The 20,892-nt window shown below is 59.2% G+C and overlaps 2 protein-coding genes across 5 annotated transcripts; one reads left to right on the forward strand and one right to left on the reverse strand.

The window, feature by feature from the left end:
- The first annotated feature begins 265 nt into the window (after positions 1–265).
- LOC110084835 (testis-specific serine/threonine-protein kinase 5) lies at positions 266–13,914 on the forward strand. Its single transcript, XM_072999457.2, has 9 exons — positions 266–880; positions 1,075–1,290; positions 7,173–7,280; positions 8,406–8,608; positions 9,492–9,547; positions 10,413–10,545; positions 10,795–10,910; positions 11,938–12,120; positions 13,086–13,914. Exons 1-9 carry the CDS (start codon positions 872–874, stop codon positions 13,529–13,531), a joined length of 1,470 nt encoding a protein of 489 aa, XP_072855558.2. The 5' UTR covers positions 266–871; the 3' UTR covers positions 13,532–13,914.
- Positions 13,915–14,224: 310 nt separating this feature from the next.
- HGH1 (HGH1 cochaperone) lies at positions 14,225–20,019 on the reverse strand. 4 transcript variants are annotated; one of them, XM_072999459.2, is made up of 7 exons: positions 19,884–20,019; positions 17,508–18,070; positions 17,044–17,144; positions 16,727–16,825; positions 16,436–16,527; positions 15,931–16,053; positions 14,225–15,478 (listed from the first exon to the last, which is right to left on the reverse strand). In XM_072999459.2, exons 2-7 carry the CDS (start codon positions 18,035–18,037, stop codon positions 15,302–15,304), a joined length of 1,122 nt encoding a protein of 373 aa, XP_072855560.2. In that variant the 5' UTR covers positions 18,038–18,070; positions 19,884–20,019; the 3' UTR covers positions 14,225–15,301. The 4 variants fall into 4 exon arrangements, with proteins under 4 accessions (XP_072855560.2, XP_078248224.1, XP_072855561.2 ...); XM_078392098.1 differs by lacking the exon at positions 19,884–20,019 and adding an exon at positions 19,659–19,822; XM_072999460.2 differs by lacking the exon at positions 19,884–20,019 and adding an exon at positions 19,377–19,609.
- Positions 20,020–20,892: the final 873 nt, after the last annotated feature.

Here is a 20,892-nt window from a genome sequence, read left to right on the forward strand (position 1 = left end):
GGGCCGGTCTTGCACCAGCTGCTCTCCCCCGCCCCGCCCCCCCGTCCCTGCTTCCAGGCTGAAGAGGACACACACACACACACACACACACACACACACACACACACACACACACACACACACACACACACACACACACACACACACACACACACACACACACACACACACACACACAGAGGATTCGGGGTTCAGCCCTGCCTTGATCTCTTGTGTCATTTGGTGTTGGCGGGGGGGGGGGGCTGCGCCGGTGGAGCCCTCAGGGCAGAGAGAGCAGCTCTGCGGGGAGAGGAGGGGAGGTCAAGGTGACCGAGGGAGGGGTGGCCAGGGTGCCCTCTAACCTCAGAAGCCTGCCTTCACATTCCCTGTGTGTGTGGGGGGGGGTTGTGACACTCCCTAGTTTCTTACACCCCCACTTCCCCAGGTGGCTGTGTGACGACGCACTTTACTGTCCGCCGCGTTGCGTGTCCGGAAACTCTGCCTTGGGGGGCCTAGATGGAGGGCGTCACCCACCTGAGTTCAGGGATATTTCCCCCCCCTTCCCAGAGGCCTCGCTCTCTGTGCTGCAAAGCAATTGGGGGGGCGCTGCTCCCCTCCCAACGGCTGAGGCCCCCCTGCTGACTCGTGGGGATGCAGGGCCGAGAAGGATGGGGAGCCCCCCAGCGGCATCAGCCCCGCCCACCCATCCACCCCCATTCCTGAGGCCAGAGGTTCTAAAACTGCTTGTTACGCTTCGGTTCTAGAACGGAGCCGCCGGAGCGCACGGTCGGCCTCCCATCACTGTGGAAACTCTTCTAGCGGAGCAGCGCCCAGCAGCCGCGCGGCCTGGCCCTTCCCTCGGCTCGGCCTCGGGCAGCAGCCAAGCGGAAGGATGAGACAGGTGCCGTGCTAAAGGGGGGGGGCACCTATGGCCTTCTGGTTTCCACCCACCCCCCTGCCTGGTCGAGCTCCTCTGCTCTGCTGGACACTGGTCCCCCTAGAGTCTCCCCCACCGCCACCACCACCACCCGGGGGGGGCAGTCTCTGCCCCCTTTGCCAACCCTCACCGGGGCCCCTCTCCTGCCCTCACTTTAGGGTGCCCCCGCCATGAAGAGTTTTTCCAAGCGTGAGGCCGACCGGAGGACGTTCCTGGAGCAGGTCCGAGAAAGCAAGGAAAACGGCTACCTGCTTTCTTCCAAGAAGATCGGCTCGGGGGCTTTTTCCAAAGTCTACCTGGGCTACGCCACCCAAGAAAAAATGATGCAGAACTACAAGCTGGCCTCCGACCTCCGGAGCAAGAGGCACTCCATGGTGAGCACGGGAGGCGGGGAGGCCCCGAGTCTCTTGGAGACTTTTGGAGGGAAGGTGCGTGGCTGCCTGCAGGGGGGGGGGGCTCTCAATGCCACCCTCCCGGGCCCCCGCCCCGACTCCCAGGAAGACACTCCACTCCGTGACTCCACGGTGCGGGGCTGCCCTTCGATGCCATGTGGTGAAGTGTGGCAGAAGTCATGACCCGTGACCCTAGCACGGAGCGTGGGTGATCTCCTCACGCTGCTTCTTAAACCCCAGAGTCACTGGCCTGGCACAGGAATCTGCCCGTTCCCCAGGACCAGGAGAGAGAAAAACTTGTCATGATGGTTTCTCAGAGCATGAGGGTGTTTTGGGGAGAAGGGGTGAACACAGGCACTTAGCAGCAGGGCCCAAGTCTGGGCTACGGGGGCCGATTGGATGGGAAAGAAAGAGCAGGCTTGACCCCCCTCTGGGGATCCCCTGGCCTTGCAGATGTTGGGGGGGCTACTCCAGGGCGCATTGAGTCAGACCAAAGGATCAGCCGGCTTGAAGATTCCTGCAGGGAGGATTCCCTCAGAGCTTGGGGAACATGGCTTTTTGGGCATCAGCCCCTGGCCGGGCTGGCTGGAGAAGGCTGGGAGTTGGGAGTCCAAAAGGGGGTGGCCTTCCCAAGCTTCTCTTCGCACACCCCCTCTCTGGCTGAGCATCTCTCCCTGTTTCCCAGGTGACCTCCTTGCCCCCAAACCCTCCCTTTCCCTGGGGATAGTTGACCTTAACTCAGTGAAGAAACTGAACAGTTGCTGAACATTCTCCATTCCTCAGTATTGATATAAAACCTGGACAGGTGAACCGGAGGGGGGGGGGCAGGGCCGGAAATCCTCTGTTCGTTGGGCATATGGTATTGGAGGCGAGTTTCCCAGTGACTGTGGGCAGCCAGCAAGATAAACAAGAGGTTCCGGCTCACATCACGCCCGAACGCTCTCCAAAAAAAAAAAAAATGACTGAACTGAGGCTACGGCACTCTGTAGATGAGAAGACAGGAACTCGCCGGATGAGACAAGAATACTGGGCAAGCAGCGTGAAAAAATGGAAACATACGATGGGGTGAATAGACTCCATAAAGGAAGCTGCAACCTTGAGTTTGCAAGACCTGAGCTGTTAACAACGGGATCTTGGGGGGGAGGTCATGAATCCACAGGGTTGTCCTAGGTTGGCAGCCCCTCAACAACCGTTAGGCCAGGCCACTCCGAACTGGAGTCCTCCATTGACGTCCAGGCAGCAACTCTGACCAAACCAGCAGAGCCGGTTGTTATTATTATTATGCACATGTCTTCACTGGTGTGAAAGAGGCCTTTGGGCCCTTGGCATGGCGTCATCTTGTTGGCATCCCTGTTTGACAGCTACGGACATGTCCCCTTGTCCTCCACCCACCCCACCCCCACCCCCACCCCCGGGAAAGCCTCTTCACTTCCCCTGTTGACAGGGAATGGGATACCCTGAACAACAGCGGCTTCCCAGGCAGGCCTAGAGGCAGGATGGGGACCTCTCCCAGCAACCAGGGCCTGGTCTATTCAACTGAAGGTTTGCCGTGCCTGGGCTCTACCTCTTGAGTGGTGACCCCTCCCCTTTTTAAAAAAAACAGCCTCTGGATGCTAACTGCAAAGCTTGACCCTCGCCTCATGCACACCTCTCTGATTCTTCAGCTTGTTTTTTATCTAGCGAGACACCAGAGGCTGAGCAAACTTTTTCACCTCTTGAAACTCTTGACACCTCCAGCCAAAGGTCTTCTCCCAGGTTTTTCCCAAGCCCTAGGTGCCAGGATGACTTTCTCTCAAGTTGGCTGTCTAGAGACTCCTTCCTACACGTTGGCTGAATCTGAAAAGTGGAGGAGAGGTTTGACTTTTCATTGTGGGAGGGCTGTGGTCCTCCTCCAGCCCTCCTTGCGTCTCGAAAAGTTCGAGAGGCCTTGTTGGAGAAGGGAAGTCATCAGCGTGAAGCGAGGCGCTGTCCAGAGTCCTGAAGCCAACCAATGAGGAGTACAGTACAGGGGTTCCTGGATCGGATCGCCTGCTCCGATGCCTGGAAGAAGGCAGGGCACGCATCGGCACAGATGTGAGTGAGAACACAAGTAAATTTCAAACAGGGTACTTAGGTAAACTCTGTAAGCGCCCCCTGTTCAGGCTTTCCCTTAACTTTAGCAGACAAGAACCCAAGGGGATCAACCAGTTCAGAAGGCATTTATTTATTTATTTATTTATTTATTTATTTATTTATTTATACCCCACCCCTCTAGACCATGTCTACTCGGGGCAGCATTACCGCTTAAGCGAACTCTTTCCAGCTCAACTTTTGGGGGACTCTTCTTTTTTGAGCTTCTTTTTTTAAAAATGAATAATCTGAAGTTAAAGAGAAACGTGCCCCTTTTACCCTGCATTTCTCCTCTCTGATCCATTTGCCTTGTCTTTTCAAGTCTTGTTTGTCTGTTTGTTTGGCCACCTTTTCTCCTGAAGGATCTAAAGCAGTTTGTAGGATTAAAAAGAACAAAGTTAAAAGCCAAACAATAGATTATTACAATGTTTAAAAAGCATTGAATGGATATCCTATTAAAACTCATCCTAAAAGTCTTATAAGCAACACAAGTAAAACACAGGATAAGATGCTTCTGTTTAAAAAAATCCCTTTGGTCAACTGTTAATTTAAAAGAAAGTCTGCCTGGTGACCTAAGATGCCACTTTGGACCTCAGAGTTTTGCTCTTTTTTTAAAATGCAGGCTCTATTACAACACGGTCAGCTGAGACCACATAGAAACGATTGTACATCATCTTGAGTGTATGTATGCCATTGTCCTGGGCATAACTGAAGTCCTTGCTTAGCAGGGGGAAGAAACTGGGGTTTAACCAGAGCTGGTCAGTGAGGGGGCAGTCGTAAGCATTTCTGGCTGGCTTGGTCCCAAGGAAAGGCTGTCACAGACCGTCTGCCTCGCAGACCACCATGGACTCATAAAAATGGCCCCAGGAGGCCGAGAGACCACCTCTAAGAAGCCTGGATCCTCTGACCTTGGGGTGGCTCTGGAACATTCAACATGAGGAGGGGGGGAGAGAGAGAGGAAGCCACGATGCTGCTAAACAAAACCAAAATAAACATACAGGTACACACACAACAAGCATCTGTGTGGGAGTGCGAGTGGGAAACTCGTACATTTTCTGTGGGGCTGCCGAAAGAGGGCAGACCTGAGCTACGTGACCATCACAGCTAGAAAGCCCTGTTCCTAGCGCTGAAGAGATGCTGCTCTCGGTATGAGAACAGACGATACAGACGCTCTGAGAGTGCCCGTCTCTGGGTAAGCCGAGGAAGGGCCTGCAGGCTGGAGATGGGCTTTCGTCTCTTCTTCCTATTCCTGGACTGAGCATTGCTAGGGAGGGCAGGAAGGTGAGCGTGAAGAGGTGGCTGGCAGGTGGGAGTCTCAGGAAAGGCTTGCTTTCCCAGAGTACAGCCTCCCCTAGCCGTGGGAAGGGCTCCTTGCGAACTGTGGCTGCGCCCCAGAGGGCCGGTGGTGCTTCTGGCAGGAGGTGCGCACGTCTGATTGATGGGACGTTCATCTCACTCCCGGGCAGTGATTATTGGGCCCGCCAGATGGAACCACCATCTCCTGCCATTGGAGACCAGCACACACAAGGGACAACAGAGGAGGCACAACACAGGGCAAGCAGAGCAGGTAAAGCCATCGGGGAAAGCATGACTTTCCATTTCTATATATTGAACAAACGGAGGAAGAAGGAAAAGAGGAAGACCAAATATGAGATGGTTGAATCCCTGAAGGAAGCCACAGGCTGGTGTTTGCAAGAGCTGAATGGGGCTGTGGAAGACGGGACCTTTTCGAGATCACTCATTCATCACAATGACTTGGCAGCACGTAACCACAACATGCTGTGGTGCTGGAGGAGGCTCTTGAGAGTCCCCTGGACTGCAAGGAGAACAAATCTATCAATTCTAAAGGAAATCAACCCTGAGTGCTCACTGGAAGGACAGATCCTGAAGCTGAGGCTCCAATACTTTGGCCATCTCATGAGAAGAGAAGACTCCCTGGAAAAGACCTTAATGTTGGGAAAGTGTGAAGGCAGGAGAAGGGGACGACGGAGGATGAGATGGCTGGACAGGGTCACTGAAGCGACCAACGTGAATCTGACCCAACTCTGGGAGGCAGTGGAAGGCAGGAGGGCCTGGTGTGCTCTGGTCCATGGGGTCATGAAGAGTCAGACACGACTTAACAGCTAAACAACAAACCATTACATGAGGAACAACCAGAACTTGAACCCTACTGTAGGCCTGAAAACATGATCCGGTGGGAGCAAATAACATTTGATGGGATAAGCCCCACAGTGGAAACGTTGCCATTTGCAGGATGGACCTTCTTCAAAAGGAGGAGACCCAACAAGGAAGGAGGCAGAAGAGTGTTGCATATGAAGAATGTGCTGATCTACTTTGAAACCCAGGATTCATCTGAGAAAAAGAGTGCTAGAAAATTTATTAGGGGACAGAACAGGGAGAGGAGCAAGTGATGGCCTTTCAGGGTGCAGCTGCTCAGACCGAAGAGCCAGGTGGCGCTTTCCTGGAATGGAGGACAAAGAGTTCACAAAGGCAAGACGGGGAGGGACTGAGGTTTCTCTTGGCATCCCAGGAGTCTCACACCAACCAAGAATGGGTCACAGCGTAAGGCTTTGGACTGGTCTTGCTGGCTTTGTCTCCGAGAACAAGGAAGAAGGAACCTCGGGAACAGCCGTCCCAGACTTGACGTTGACCAACTAATTGACGACCGAGAAATCCTAGAGGAAAACATTCTGTGTCAACTTACAATTTGTGATGGAGATGGGCTGTGTTGGGCATGTAGCCTCAAGTTCTGGAAATCCAATTTCAAAATCTGAAAACTGAATACGATTCCCCCAGTTAGCAATTGTGTGAGAGAAATTGAGAGATCCTGTGATGTTCGTGTGGTCTAAAAAGGGTGTTTGCCGGTGAGCTGAGATGCAAGAGAGACTTGCAGAGGAGAGAGGAGGAGAGAGAAGCACTAAGGCAGGACGGGCACCCTGGAAGGAGGGTGCCGGGAAGTTCAGGTTAAAGGATGAGGAGTGCTTCGAAACCAGAAGCAAGGGCTTCTCGGACTGTGTGGGGAGCAAGAAGAGGAAGGGGCAAGCCTGCTGCTTCAACAAGATGGTGAACCGTTCCCAGGAGAAGAACAGAAAATGGGATGCCTGGACTCAGGGCCCCTTGCAAAGAGGGAACACTTCCTTCATCCCCACCCGCTAAAAATAAAAATTAAAAAAATCAAAACAACCCACATAGTTGTGATCATCCTCCTAACAGGAGTTTTCACAGCTATAGCTTAGGCTTGCCTAACGGTGTCTTTGCTATCAAAATTGCTGTGACCATTGATGTGGGGATCAGGGCCCTTCTCTGGCAGCTGCTGGGGGGGGGTCTTTTATCCCAGCGGGTTCCCCTGGACTGAACGACCATGTTGCCAGGGGAAGGGGATGCTGCCCGTGCCGTGTTGCTCCGTCCAGGACGGTGTGTGTCTCCTGCATTAAGAGGGCGGGGACCTTATCTGTCTGCTCCGAGCCCTCACAGAAGGACTTGGCAGGTTCCTCTCCTTCATGCAAGCAAGGACCACCTTGCACGCCTTCCGGAACAGGGAGCGTTCGGCCCCAAGGCCTGCAGCCTCCACCAAACCCCCACCCCTGCTTTCCTTCTCCTTCACCCTGGAGTAGGGCTGTCACTGCGGTCCACATGGACAGCATCCACACAGTATGCTCTAGAGAGATGGGCAGGCAGGCTCCGTTCCCAGGGCCAGCAGCTCCCGAATTCTCTTGGGCTCCATCCTCGGCCTTCATTCTCTCCAATCTTTCCAGGTTGCAATAAAGATAATCTCAACAGCAGAAGCGCCAGTGGAATATACCAGGAAGTTCCTCCCAAGAGAAATCTACTCCCTCAATGTCACCTACAAGCACTTAAATGTGGTGAGTCTCTCTTTGGCACCCCCTCTGGCCTTTTCACAATGGGGGAGGGGCGCAACAGTAGGGAAAGTCACGGAACATTCTCTCCAGGGAACGGACGTCCTGGCAAGGGCCCACTTTGCTCCTGCCCCCTTTCTCTGAGCCAGGTGTGAATGACAGCCCCAAATCCACACCCAGCACAGCAGCCAAGGCTGCCAGAACTGCGAGAAGAGGCCAGAGCCAGAGGAACCCAGGGTGCCCCCAGGGCATTCAGAAAGGGGAGCGGAGTAGGCGAGGCAGTTCTCCAGACCAGGGAGACCATTCCAGAGCATGGGAAAGGGATTTCTATGAAGTACAGAGAGAGCCCTGAACCTCCGGCCAGCATGGTCAGTAGCCATGCTGCATGGGGGAACAATGGGAGATATCGTGCAGAAAAGTCACTTGGCCAATGTATAGTAGAAAGCGTGGTCAGTAGAAGATGATGCTGGTAGGTGGCTAGATGTTCACCCAAACTCAGCCTGCAAAGTGACAAGGGTCCATTCATGGTGGTGGTGGGAGCTGTCAATGAACTCCCGGTACTGAAGCATGAGCTGAAGAAAGGGGGTGGGAGGGAGACCAAGGCCAAAGCCAACTTAGTGACAGAACAACTGCTAAAGAAAGTTTTTTTAAAAAACCACTATTAAACCGGCTTCTTTAAAAGCAGGAGCATCTGGTCATTCTCCCCAATCTATTGCGTGCACGTGCACGGAAAAAGCTCAGCTCATATTGGTCTTGTGGGAACAGGAGGACTCAGAGACATCGGTTGTAAGGTGCTGGACGTGCATCTGACCGGAGGCTGGTCTCCCTTTCCCTTGGCCCGTCCCCAGCCAAGCAGAGTGCCCAAGGGGTAGGTCAAGCGCAAACGAGACAGATTTGCGCGCACAGGCACGCTCCCGTGGCCGTTTTCTCCCCCGCGGAAGTGAGCGCAATGCCTCTCTCCTGGGCTCTGCTTCGGTGCCAGCTGGGAGCTGTTCAACAGGTGTAGGTTTTGTGCAGCCACCTGCCGTGAGAGACAGAAAAGGGAGCTATGGTGGGATCCTCTCTGCTGCTCTCCACCCCCCACCCGTGGCAGCTGGACCCTTTTATTCAGTGAGCCAGCCTCTCCCACAGATCCAGCTTTATGAGATGTATCGGAACAGCAAGCGCACTTACCTGGTCCTGGAGCTGGCTTCGCGTGGAGACCTCCTGGAGCACATCAACGCCACCTCCGACCGGAGGGAGTACCCGGGTCTGGAGGAGGAGGAAGCGCGCAGGCTTTTCCGCCAGATTGTCAGCGCCGTCGCACACTGTCACAACGTTGGCATCGTCCACAGGTGAGCTGAGAGGCCTGGCGGCGGAGTGTGGGGCTGGCTCGGAGAGGCGGCCCCTTGCCTGGGCTGGGTCCAGATCCCCTCTTGGAAGGGGGCACAGCCGTGGACGTGCGGGAGGGCCCCCCCCCCAGGGACCCAGACTCTCCCTCTCTCGCAGCACCCCCTCTCCGTGGCCTTTCAGAAGGTTTGCGTGCACGGTGGGCCACTGGACGGATGCTCATTCCCGGATGAGGATGCCCAGGCACAGACTGCACACCTTGCAGGAAATGTACCACTCTCCCCTCTGGGTCTTTTGATGTGTGGCCGCTGGGTACTGATCTGCAGTAACGGGCGGTATTCAAACCTGGCTCCTTACAACCTGAGGTTGTAATGGCTCGTTAATCACACTTCCTGGTCGGTTTTTCTGCCTAGGGCGGGAGGGAAAACCTTATGATGTTGGCTGAATGCTCTGGTGGAGGGGGGGAGGCACTCCTGCTCCATGTGGCCCCCCAACCCATTTAACCCTCTCGCATCCTGACTCAGCCTCTGCACCCCCAGCCCATGACGACAGACCCAGAGGGCGGCAAACCTCCCCCCCCCGCCGTTGTTGCTGGGAGGAGATTCCCTTGCCGGAGAAGCCACGGGGGGGGGGGTCCACCTTTGTGGGCTTCATTCCCACACCCAGGGTTCTGGGGCGCGGGATCCTTTGAGCTCTCTCTCCACACGTCCACAGACCTGGAAGGCGGCCCTTCCTGGCTCTTCCCTGCTCCCCACGTCTGCCCACGGAGGCTCCCCTTGGACACGCGGATCCCCTGCTGGGTGCGAGCAGGGCAGGCAGAGGGACGGGCGCCGGCTGGCCACCCACGCGCGATGCAGCGGCTTGTCTTTTTTTTTCTTTCCCCCCCAGAGATTTGAAATGCGAGAATGTTTTGCTGGATGAACGCGGATTCATCAAGCTAACAGGTACGTTTTCTTCCACAGAGAGGGAGGGAGGAGGAGGCAGGCTTTTCCATTGGAACTTCTTCCATTTGATGTCTTAAACATGTTTTCAAAATTGTTTCGATTCTCGATGTTTGTTTTGTTTTAAATATCTAGTATAGAATTTTAAACTTGCTATTATTGTGCAGTTTTAACCGTTGTGAGGGGTCTCGGATCCCCAAGGGGTGAAAGGCAGCAAGCCCATCCCTCCCTCCCTCCCTCCCTCCCTCAGTCCCTGCGGGTGGGGCAGGAAGCCTTCCACGGAGCCACCCTCATGAAGGAGCCCCTCCCGGGGGGGGGGTCCCCTCCTCCCCTCCCCTCCCCCCCACCACTGCTCCGAAAGTCAGATTGCCTGCCCTGTTCATTTCACTGGGCCTACTCTAAGCAGGGCTGTGTGTCCGGATCCAACTGATTCTGAAATACACACAAGAGAGTGGCTAGAATTTAGATTCGAGTGATTCCCTTCTATGTCTGCCCGGGGGGGGGGGAGGAAGAGAGAATTCTCCCTCTCGCTCCGTCGTCCTGGTCCGTGTAGCAAAGGGACCCTAAAGGCCCGTCCCTGCAAGCCGATCAACGTGGAAGCCGTGGCCGCTCCGGTTCCCCCTCCTCGAGTCCTTCCCAGCTCCGGACAGGAAGGTCTGTCCTCGGAACGCTTTGGCCGGAGCGCGGCGGAGCTCCTCGCCCGTGGCTTCCTTGGGAAGAGGCTTTCCACCACCACCACCAAAGCCTTGGGGGGGGGGGGGAAGGCCAGGCAGGAAGCCCCATGGCCGGCGGGGTGGGGGCGGCTAAAGCCGAGCGGCGGCGCCCCCACGTGCCTCCCCTCTGACCGGCCCGCGGGCTCTTCCTTCAGATTTTGGGTTTGCCAACCGCTACTCCCTGAAGAACTCGCTGATGAGCACGTTCTGCGGCTCGGTGGCCTACACCGCCCCGGAGATCCTGATGAGCAAGAAGTACAACGGGGAGCTGGCTGACCTATGGAGTCTGTGAGTCTGCCCCCCCCGCCCCGCCCCGCCCCGCCGGGAGGAGAGGGGTAGAGGGGGCGACCCGGAGGGGGGGGGCGGCTCAGCAGGGACTGGCTGGACCCCTTTGAACGGCGGTGGTGGGGGGGAGGGCACCTGTGAGATAAGATTGGGGGGTCCCAAGATTTTTGGGGGGTGGCGGCGGCGGCGAGGGAGCTCTCCCCCTCCGGCCACCTTGGTCACCGTGCCCTCTGGTCTCCCCTCCTGGCACAGCGGGGTGATCCTCTACGCCATGGTGACAGGGAAGCTCCCCTTCAAGGAGCGCCAGCCTCACAAGATGATCCACGTGATCAAGCAGGGACTCGCCTTCCGGCAAGCCATCTCTCCAGGTAGCCCCCCCCCGCGGGACCCCACCCCACCCCACCCCGAAGGGGAAGCCGCGGGAAAGAGCGCGGGTCGTCCTGCACGCCGGAGCCGGAGGCGCTCTGCAACCCCGGCAGGCGGGCAGGCGGGCGGGCAGGCAGGCGGGCAGGCGGCCCTTTCCATGGCTTGGCGCAGCCCACGGAAGGCGGGCTCCCCGACCTTCTGGCAGCTTCCCCGCTTTTTTGCCCACCCTTTTCTCCCAGCCAGACCACAAGGCGTGGCCAGTCCACAGGGGGCAACCCGCAGCCTCTTGAGCGTCGGCGGGGGAGGCTCCCCTTTCCTGCTGCCCCCTTGACAGAGGGGCTGCTCTGGCCCATGGGCCCCACGTGGAGTCTGGGGAGGGGAGGGGGCAGAGCTCAGGTGCGTAAAGCAAAACGACCAGGAGAGCGGCCGCCCAGCCCTGCTCACCAAGCCCGGCCAGAGGCTCGGCCCGTGGGTGCCCCGTTCGCCAGGGAACAGCTCTTCTCCCCCCCCCCCCCGACATGGGGTCTTTGCGGTCCCTGCGGGGCAGAATGAAAAGCCTTTTTGGCTGGCGAGGTTCGGTTCGGCTCGTCCCTGGTCTGCTCTGGTGCCCTGGAAGGGGGGGGGCAGGGCTCCCGTCCAAACCACCGGGACCAGCCAAGCTCTCCAGCGGGGCCAACGGGGGACAGCGCAGACCCTCTCAAGGGGGGGCTGCCTGGGCCCACGAGAGGGGCCATCCGACCATAAACCGCCATGTCTGGGCTGGCACCCCAAGGCGTTACTCCCACCCCACCCAGACTTCCAAAATCTTATGAAATGGAAACCCGGTGCTGCTCTTGATGCCACCGCCCGGCTCTGTCTCCCCCCCCCCCGCGCCCATCTGGGAGTCAGGAGCCCCCTCCTTCCAGCTGGCAGCCGTGAAGAGGCTGGGAGGGCGGTGGGCGGCCCAGTGCCCCCCCCTTGTGCCCGGGAGGCCCAGCCTTGCTCTTATTGCTTTCGGCGGCTCTTCTTCTTCCTCCTCCCCCCCTCCAGAGTGCCAGAACCTCATTGAGGGCTTGCTCCAGCTGAAGCCAGCCGCCCGCTTGGGGCTGCAGCAGGTGGCCACCCACCGCTGGATGCTGCCTGCTACCTCGGCCATCTTCCACCGGGTGATGAGTTCCATGGGGGTCCATCCCGAGTGCAACGTGAGCCCAGAAAAGTCACAAGCAGCACAAGGTAATACAGGATACGACCATGCCCCACCCGGGACCCCAAACCACGGGAGGTGGGGAAGGTGGAGGAGGGGGCAGATGTGCCCAGGGAGGGGGGAGAGAACGCCTTGCCGTGACCCCCACCCCCCCGGTGGGAGAAAGCCCAGCTTTTGCCCAACAGCATCCTACCAGGCTCCTGGAGACTCTTCTGGGCCAGCTCTCCTCCTGAACAGGATGAGGAGGGGTCCCACACACTCCCCAGGGAGGGGGGGACAGACGGTGAACACCAGCCACACCTCCGCTGCATGCAGGAAGGCAGGCCAAGCCCCAACCTGCCTGCCTGAACCTCCAAAGGACCAAACCCCTTGGGTCTCCAGCGCACGTACAGTATTCCTGGTATAAAAGGCCGGGAGGCGGCTTCTCGCAGGCAGTCTTGGGTGCGACGGGGCCTCTCCCTCAGCCCCCCCTCCTTTCTCCCCACTCCTTTCAGGCAGACAAGGCAAAACCTACCTACTCCACAGGATGGCTGCCTCACCAAAGTCCTGTCCCGCTGCGCTGGGCTCTGTGCAGGCCCCCCACCCACCCATCTTGCCCACGTGGATAGGGAGAAAAGGGCTGGGCCGCATCCCTTGCGGCAGAGGAGCCCCATCTCCTCAAGGGGAAAGGAACACCCACTGTGCCCCACAAGACAGCCAGCCCCAAGCGGCCTTTCCCCCTAGAGGTCTCCTCCAGTGGGTTTCCTGCTCCCCAGCTGGGAAGGCTGGCACAACGAAGGTTATGGGCCTCCCATCCTTTCCATGCTGATGAGCATCCTCCTCCTTCTCCTTCCACTGCACATACTTGAGAGAAAAGACGAGCCCGGGCCTTGGCTTTTCCAAGACAGGACACTTGTCCCACCTCTTCCCACGCGCTGTGGACGGCTCTGCCCCGGGGAGACGTGGGTTAAGGGCCCTTTTAAACATGGCACTTGCCTCTCTTTTTTTTTTGCAGGCGAAACCGGGAGCTCCACTGCGCAACTCCCAGGCCTGGAGAGCCCAGCCAAGACTCCCGAAGGGCCTCCGAAGGAAGCCAAAGCCCTCCCGGCCACGCCCCGGGCCTCCTCTGCCACGGGGGCTTTTCCCGCCAGGGCCAAGGCGGAGAAGAGGAGCGGCCAGGAGGCGACGGCCACCAACTGCATCCTCCAGCTCCCGACGCCGCGCAAGACGGAGCGGCCCCCAAGGCTCTCCCTCTACCGGCCCAGCCTGCTCACCACCTTGCAGCCCTTCCACCACCTGCCTAATTTCCGCAAGCCGGGCTCCGGCTTCTCCACCAGCGCCTACGTGACCAGCAAGCGGCTCGGGGAAAAGGTGCCCGCCCGGGCTGCAGCTCTCGGCAGCGGCTCCTCCAGCCTCTCCAAGCAAGCGCACTCTCTCTACACCATGACTCCGTGCCCGTGACCCACACGCCACCTCTTCCTCCTCCTCCTCCTCCCTGCCCCGTCTAGGACTTGGGCAGCTCAGCCGGTGGGGCCGAGGCCCCCTCCCTCCCTCGGTCGGTCCTGGCCCCCCCGGGAGAGACGGTGCCCAGAGGCCGGATGCAGTGAGCACTATTAAATATTATTCAGAGTCCCCCTCTGGGCTGCGCCTGCTGACGTGTGCATGCTGCCCTGCCAGGGCCGCCATTCCTCGGGCACCTGCTGCAGATGCGGAACTGAAGAGGAGGGGGACCCAGCGCCCTGGCTGGCTGCCCTCCACCCACCACGGCTGTGCCAAATCCGGGCCTCTCCCGGCCTGCCCTGCTTGATTGTCCACCGTTGCTCTATATACATCATTGTACCGTTGCTTTGCGTGGCTGTCTCACCCCCTCTGTTGTCGCCGAGTATGCAGACATGGCAGCTGCAAGCCCTTCCTTTCAGTCCAGGGGTTTCCGGCACAGTACACAGTACAATACTTTACAGTTCTTTCACTTTGACCTCTTCCTTAACCATCAGGTCGCTATGATGCAACCTGCACTTCCCACCTGGCAATTTGCGAGAAATTCCTTCACTTTATATTTCGAGAGGAACTCACATTTCCCAAACCAAAGTATGAGCTGAAACTCAGCTATGCTCCCCTTTCCTCATTTTTTTTTCATTTTTTGTGATGCAGCTCTTCTGTTAAAAATTGCGTTTATGACTCTTAAGGGCACACACAAAATTCCCAAGTGAGCTTTCAGAACACACCACTCGCTTGTGAAAGGCATCCACGGGAATGAATAACCACACATTGAAACGGATGCCTATGGCCTTTTGTGCAAACATTTCTCACACATAAACATCATACACAGATGGAGAAAAAGGGTAAGCTTAGGGGAAGACTGGAAACTGAAAAATTCCCCCACCCACTCACCCACCCCCAACATGGTCCACCTGCTAAGACGAAGGTTTGGGACCACAGGCGCCCCTCGTTGCCAAGCACCGGCCCTATGGGTTCAGGAGCGGCTGCCAGCTGGAGCCGGGCAAATCCGGAGGACGCCAGCCAGCCAGCCAGCCAGCCAGCCTGCCTTCTTACTGGAATAAAGCTGGACCGTGGCTAAGGCTCCGTGGTCTTATCCAGCCACATCGTCTTCTGGGCAGGTGGCCGTTCTGTGCTCCTTCCAGTCGGAGCCAAACACCACGGCGTGAGAGGCGATGAGGACTCTTCCAAAGGAAAAGAGCTGCTCTGTGCCAGGGGGATCGGGGCCAGTTCCAGGAAACCAGCTGCAGCCTCAGGGCACTTGTTCTCACTCTGTCACTGACCAAATCCTCCACCCCTTTCTGTTTCGTGATGATGGGAAGGGCCCGGGGCAGAAAACCGGGCAAGACCCCAGCCGGTGTGCCATGCGGATGGGGAGGGGAAGGGGCACCCCACTGCAGTTCAAACGGACTCGGAGGCCTTCTGTCCAGGCAAACGTTTATGGGGTGCAGCAGGACCAGAGGGATGGCCGACCCAGCCTGCCTCTTCTCTAAAAGGCACAAGAGGAGAGCTCGAGGCAGATCCCACCCACAACGGCAGGGAGCCGGCCCTTCCGGCCTAGAGAGACCGGAGGAGCAGAGCACCCGCCGCGGAATACGCCACAGTCCAGTCCCGGCAAAAGCCCCCACCGCCCCCCGCACATCCCCTTAGCCCAGCGGCACCTCCCATCCTGTAGCCGTGGGGAGCCTGCAGGACAGCTGCTTGGGCTCTCCACCGATCCTGGCCCCCGGCGCCTCATCCGGGCAGTCCTTCCGAGCAAGGCGTGGGCTGTAGGCTCTCCTCTTCCTCCTCCTCCTCTTGCTGCTGCTGGTCCTCCCGATCCAGATGCTGCAGCTTCTCCTCCACCTCTGCAGGGATCTCCACCTCCAGCAGGTTCTCCATCCCAGCCTGGGGCTCATCGCCAATCAGGACCTACTCAAGACACACCGACCCGAGGCCTCAGAGGGAGGAGACGCACTTCTCCTTCCCAGGCTTGGAGCCACATTTGTCTGAGCCCCAGGCTCCCGATGGGGCAGCTGCACAACCAGCAGGCAGCCCTGTGTTGCGGGGGGGGGGGGGTGTCTGTGGAGGAGGGAAAGCCCAGGCTGGCCTGCAGAAAGGGGGAGGCTCAGCAGCTGCCAAGCGCCGGTTTCGGCAGTTCAACAGGATCCTGAGCAAACCTTCAGGGTCTCCTTGGAAAAGCTCCAGTGACTTCGTTCCATAGCCTGGTCGGGCCAGGGGACCGCCCTGCCTCTCCCCCGCCCCGCCACCCAGGAAGGCCCCTTGCCCTCCCACTGGAGTCCCCGAAGCTCCTCAGTCACTGCTTCCGGTTTGGCCCCCTCCCTTTCCAAACTTGAGTGTCGGGGGGGGGGGGTTGCATTTACCTGGATCACCTTCTCACAGGCCGCCAGGGCCCGGGGGTCGCCCTCCCACCGGTGGAGTTCCCGGAGGATCACATAGGTGCCTTTCTCTCTCACCCGCTGCCGTCCTGGCTTGGTAGCTGTGAGCTGCCCGGGGACACGAGAAAGGCTGTCTGCAGCTGGGCTCCTGTGGGGGTGCGGTCTGCCCCCCCCCCCACAAACACGCACACACACAGGGCAGACTTGGAGAGAGGGGCTGAGCTCACAAACAACTCACCCACCCCTCTTCTTGCCTGGGTTAGAGGTTCAAAAGGCTGCACCAGGAGAGGGAGGGTAGCGGGTCTGAAGGCAGGAGTGGCCGCTCACCCCCCCCCCCGGGAGACAGGCAGCCCTCCACCCCCACCCGCTCCATCTTATTTCCGCACACCCTCGCTCTCTGGTCACTGAGGCTGGTTGGGAGTCCTGCCCACCCTCCCGCTGGGCCAACCTTCTTCGCCCACCCCTCGCGCCCCCCCCGGCCCAGACTCACCAGCAGGATGGCCTCCAGCAGCATCTTGCGGATGTCCGGGTCCGGCTCCCGCTGCTTCTCCGGAGGCAAATACTGCAGATCCAAGGGCAGCCCTGGGACCGAGACAGGAGGGTTTGAGGAGGAAAGGCAAGAGAAAGAGGGGCGAGGGAGGGGGGGGGCTAGAACACCCCAGCTGGCCAAGGCTGCAATACAGAGAACCCCTCGGAAGGGCCCGGGGCAATCCAAGCTGCAGAGGTCGGTCCTGCCCGTCCTCCCCCCTCTGACCCCCAGCCGCCCCCGGCCCATGCTCACTTTCCATCTCTTCCTCGGGGAATTCCTCTGGACCCGCCAGCGGGAGCAGGAGGAAGGGAAGGAGGTCCACAGCTTCACTCAACAACCACTCATGGTGCCCTGGGAAGGAAAGAGCAGCAGCGCGCTAGCAGCCCCAGCCCCTGGCTACCCGGGGAGGACAGCTCAGGTAGCCAGACCGAAGGAGGGCGGGGACTGCAGCCAAAGCGAACTGCAAATCTCCCCCCCCCCCGTTCCCTCCCCTCCCACAACCCAGCCACGTGGAAACAGGGAGAGTCCCCCTCCCCCCCTCCCCCCCTCCTGGGGTCCCACTCACGCACTGTGGTCAAAACAGCAGTTCCGGAGCATCCCAACGACGCCTCCTCGGCGGACGACCGAGCCAGCATACTGCGTGTACGGCAACAGCCTCGGCAACACACACCTGGGAGGGGGGAGGATTGAGGGCAGAAAGGTCAGGAAAGGAAAGTCCAGCCAGACGGAGAGGGTGCCCTGGGTCCATCCTCCCCCCCTCCCCACATACCCCCCATGTGCCCACCAAGCCAAAGGCAAGGGGCCCCTCTCAAGCTGCTGGAGGGAGGGGGAGGCTGGCCATTGATGACAGGCAGGATGGTTTCAGCCTGACCACCCCCCCTTCCATTCCAGGGCAGCTCTGGGGAAGGGGTGGGCGTTTCAGCAGCAGGTAAAGGGGCGGTCAGGAGGGCAAAGCCCAGCATAGAGAGCCTTCCTGCATGCGCACGTCCTCTGTCCACCCCCCCACTCCCCACCCCCAGCTCCCTCAACCTGCCTGGATCTGTCCAAGAGGGCCTCCCGGGCTTCTGGGAGCTGGCTCAGGTTGGAGAGCAACGGGCCCAGATAATGCAGGCAGGCCCGGGGGTTGAAGCCCTCGGTGCAAAAGGCGTCCACGAGGGGTCCCAGCCCTCCCGCCGTCTGCTCCAGGGCTTCCAAGAGGTGCCGGCAGGAGGCCTCTTCCCGTGACAGGTTGGAGAGCAGCGTGCAGACCTGGTCCGCCCACGGAGAGGCCGGATCCAGCAGGAGGCTGAGCAGGCTCGGCAGGCCCTTCTTGAACGCCCCGTGGGCTACCGGCTCTGTGGCCAAGTTAATGAGGGCACGGTAGGCGTCTTTGGCAACCGCCGGGGAAGGGTCCCTGGCCAGGGCCAGCAGGGCATCCAGAAGGGCCTCCTGGCCGGCCAGCCACTGCCGGCCTTCCGAGGTGCCCGTCAGCCCCATCAGATACTGGGTGGCCTGGACCTTCAGGTCCAAACGGGCCTCTGGGTGAAGAAACGCCAACAGCTCTTCCGCCTGTTGATCCTCCATGCCGTTGTTGTGTTGTTGTGGAGCCACCTGGATCTTGAGGAGAAGAGACAGACACAACAACAACAACCGTCAGCTCTCCCTAGAAAACACTCACAAGGCCACGAGGAGGCGGCTTCTGGTGTGGCGGACCTGGCTTTCTGCTAAAACAGCACTCGTTCACGGTGGCCAAAAAGGGAAGATAATCTGCCTTAGGAAAGTGGTCAATAAGAGATAGATGTCATTCATTCATTCATTCATTCATTCATTCATTCATTCATTCATTCATTCATTCATTCATTCATTCATTCATTTATACATACCTCTCCTATCTGGTCAAACAACAACTCTAGGTGGCTGCCAGCATATAAAACATTTATAAAAGACAGTATAACATAATTTTTGCAATCAATAAACAAGTTATTCAAGATAAAAAGAAAGAAAAAAAGAAAAAATCAGGCATTAGCTGTAGAGAAGGGCTGCACAAACATCCAAGTTTTCAGTTGATTTTTAAAGGTACCCAGCGAAGGGGCCGCACAAACCTCCGGAGGAAAGTTATTCCAAAGGTGCTGAGCCACCGCCGAGAAGGCCCAGTTTCTTTCCTTCTGGGCCCCCCTCTGCGTCAGGCTCCTCAGCCTCACCTCCTGACTCGATTGGGTGATACGGATAGATCTTGGTGGGAGTAGGCGTTCCGCCAAGTATTGAGGCCCTAAACCGTTTAGGGCTTTATACGTAAGCATCAAAACTTTGAAGTCACTGTGGAACCGGATGGGCAGCCAGTGCAGTGCGGCCAGAGTGGGAGAGATATGCTGATACTTCCTCACTCAGCTAAGGAGTCTGGCTGCCGCATTCTGCACCACTTGGAGTTTCCGCATCAACCTCAAAGGCAGCCCCACGTAGAGCGCATTACAGTAGTCTAATCTCAAGATTACAAGCGCATGGAGCAAGGTCCCAACATCAAGACAGGGACGCAGCTGGGCTATCCGCCAGAGATGGAAAAAGGCGGTGAGGACCACTGACGCCACCTGAGTTTCCATGGTCAGCGCCGGGTCCAGATGGACCCCCAAGCTGCGAGCCTCACTCTTTGTGGTAAGAGTCAACCCCCCCACCCCCACCCCAAATGAGAGAGAGAGTTTCCCAGACCGCTGATGGTGGAGCCACCCACCCTCAGGACTTCCCTCTTGTCTGGGTCACGGTGGGGCCATCCCACCCCCACCCCAGCCACAGGTATTACTGGTGGTGGGAAGGGCTGGATGGCTTCTATCCAAGGAAGGATGCTTCCTGCGCCTGCTTCTCTCTCTCCCCCACCCCCTCCTCCATTTCCTTTCCAGCTCTACCGCCCGGGACCCCTCCCTCTGCCCACCTTTGCACGCCGTTCATTGTTAAAGGCACCCGGAGCAAGGACAGGGTGACGGAGACCCTCCCCTCCGAGACCGAGACGGGGGGGGGTTCCGAGGAAGCGAGCCAGCGAGCTAGGAGGGATTCTTCTCTCAAGGGAGAAGGTGGAAGCCCAGCGCGGTCCCGTTTGGGGAGCGGAGCGTTGCCCTCCGGCCAGAATTTGGGTGGGCAGGTTCTGCAGGCTGGGGGGGGCAGGAGGGCTATTCCTCCCCCCCCCCAAAGGGCCCACAGGGAAGAGGAGACGCACAGTTGCTGGTGATACTCAAGGGGCTCCCGAGAGAACCTGCGACTCGCTTGGAAGAAGCGTCCGGCTCCCCCCCTCTGCCGGGCGCCCGTCTGGAAAGGCGTGGGGGGGGGCCCAGACACCGCCCCAGGGACGCCTCCCTCTCGGCCGGTCCCTCCGTGCAAGGCAGCCGGCCCCCCCCCCCGTCGCTTCCCTTCCCCCCCCCTCCTTCGCGGTCACGCCACTTACGGGACTCCGCCGCCGCGCCCCACAGCAGCCACGTGGGCTCTCGCTTCCGCCTTCGGAAAACCAGCCAATGCCGGCCGCGGATGGCAGAAGGGGCGGGGAGAGGGGCGGGACCCGGATGTTCTGGGCCAATCGGGAGCTGCCCCGGAGAGCGAAGCCCGCTGGGGGTTGTAGTTGATCTCCCTTCGGCCGCCGGAGCCTCTGCTCTGCGCCAGCGGAGGGGAAGCGGCGTCCGGGCGGGGCTTTCTTCCACCCCCCCCTTCCCGTCTCCCTTTCCCCCCCCCTGCTTCCGGGCTTGTTCCTTCTCCCTCCCGCCTTTGCTCCCGGGAGAGATCAAGGCAGCGAACGTAGCTCTCTTCTTCCTCCTCCTCCTCCTCCTCCCCCCCTCAATAGATCTTCCCAACAGCCCCGCGAGGAAGGCCAGGCCGGGAGGGAGGGAGGGCGACGGTCCCAGGCCAGTCGGCGACTTTCGTGTCCGGGGCCGGCGGCGGTTTCGGCTTTGGATCCGAATCTCCCGGGTCCCGATCCGGGTCTCCAGCCGCCGCTCTTCTCTTCCACCACCCCCACCCCCGCCCGCCCCGGGCACCCCCACCGACAGTGTCGTCCAAGCGACCTTCTGGGACCTTATGTGGTCCGAGCCGTCCCTCCCCCCGGCCCTAGCGGGAGCTGAAGGGCACCATCTCCCGTTCCGCGCCAGAAACGCTCGCGCAGAGGATCGGGGCGGCCCCCCTTTCCCCAGCGGCAGAGGGCCGGCGGCAGCCTCGTCCTCTGCCCCGACGGCAGGCAACTCCGGAGGGAGAAACGCCGCCCCCGGGCGTCCAGCGTGGGATCCGCCGCCTGGATCGCGGCTGGAGCGGAGGGGCCAGCCTGCCCGAAGCGGGCTCCCGGGAAGGCTAGCGTGGGCAAGGCGGGCGGGCGGGCGGGCGGCGACGGGGGACTTATTCTACAAATGGTTAGAATCACCAGACAGTGCTTGAATAACAGAGATCAAAACGTGAAGGAAAATTTGGAA

The sequence above is a fragment of the Pogona vitticeps genome, chromosome 4, assembly GCF_051106095.1.
Source record: "Pogona vitticeps strain Pit_001003342236 chromosome 4, PviZW2.1, whole genome shotgun sequence".
NCBI classification, from domain to species: domain Eukaryota; kingdom Metazoa; phylum Chordata; class Lepidosauria; order Squamata; family Agamidae; genus Pogona; species Pogona vitticeps.

Coding starts and splice junctions, on each gene's coding strand:
- HGH1 (XM_072999458.2), bottom strand. CDS start 18,753: ATGCTTACGTATAAAGCCCTAAACGGTTTAGGGCCTCAATACTTGGCG. Junction 16,826..17,043: donor GAACTGCTGTTTTGACCACA/GTGCGTGAGTGG, acceptor TTTCCTTCCCAG/GGCACCATGAGTGGTTGTTG. Junction 16,528..16,726: donor CCCCGAGGAAGAGATGGAAA/GTGAGCATGGGC, acceptor TCTCGGTCCCAG/GGCTGCCCTTGGATCTGCAG.
- LOC110084835 (XM_072999457.2), top strand. Junction 10,911..11,937: donor CCGGCAAGCCATCTCTCCAG/GTAGCCCCCCCC, acceptor CCCCCCCTCCAG/AGTGCCAGAACCTCATTGAG. Junction 12,121..13,085: donor AAAGTCACAAGCAGCACAAG/GTAATACAGGAT, acceptor TTTTTTTTGCAG/GCGAAACCGGGAGCTCCACT.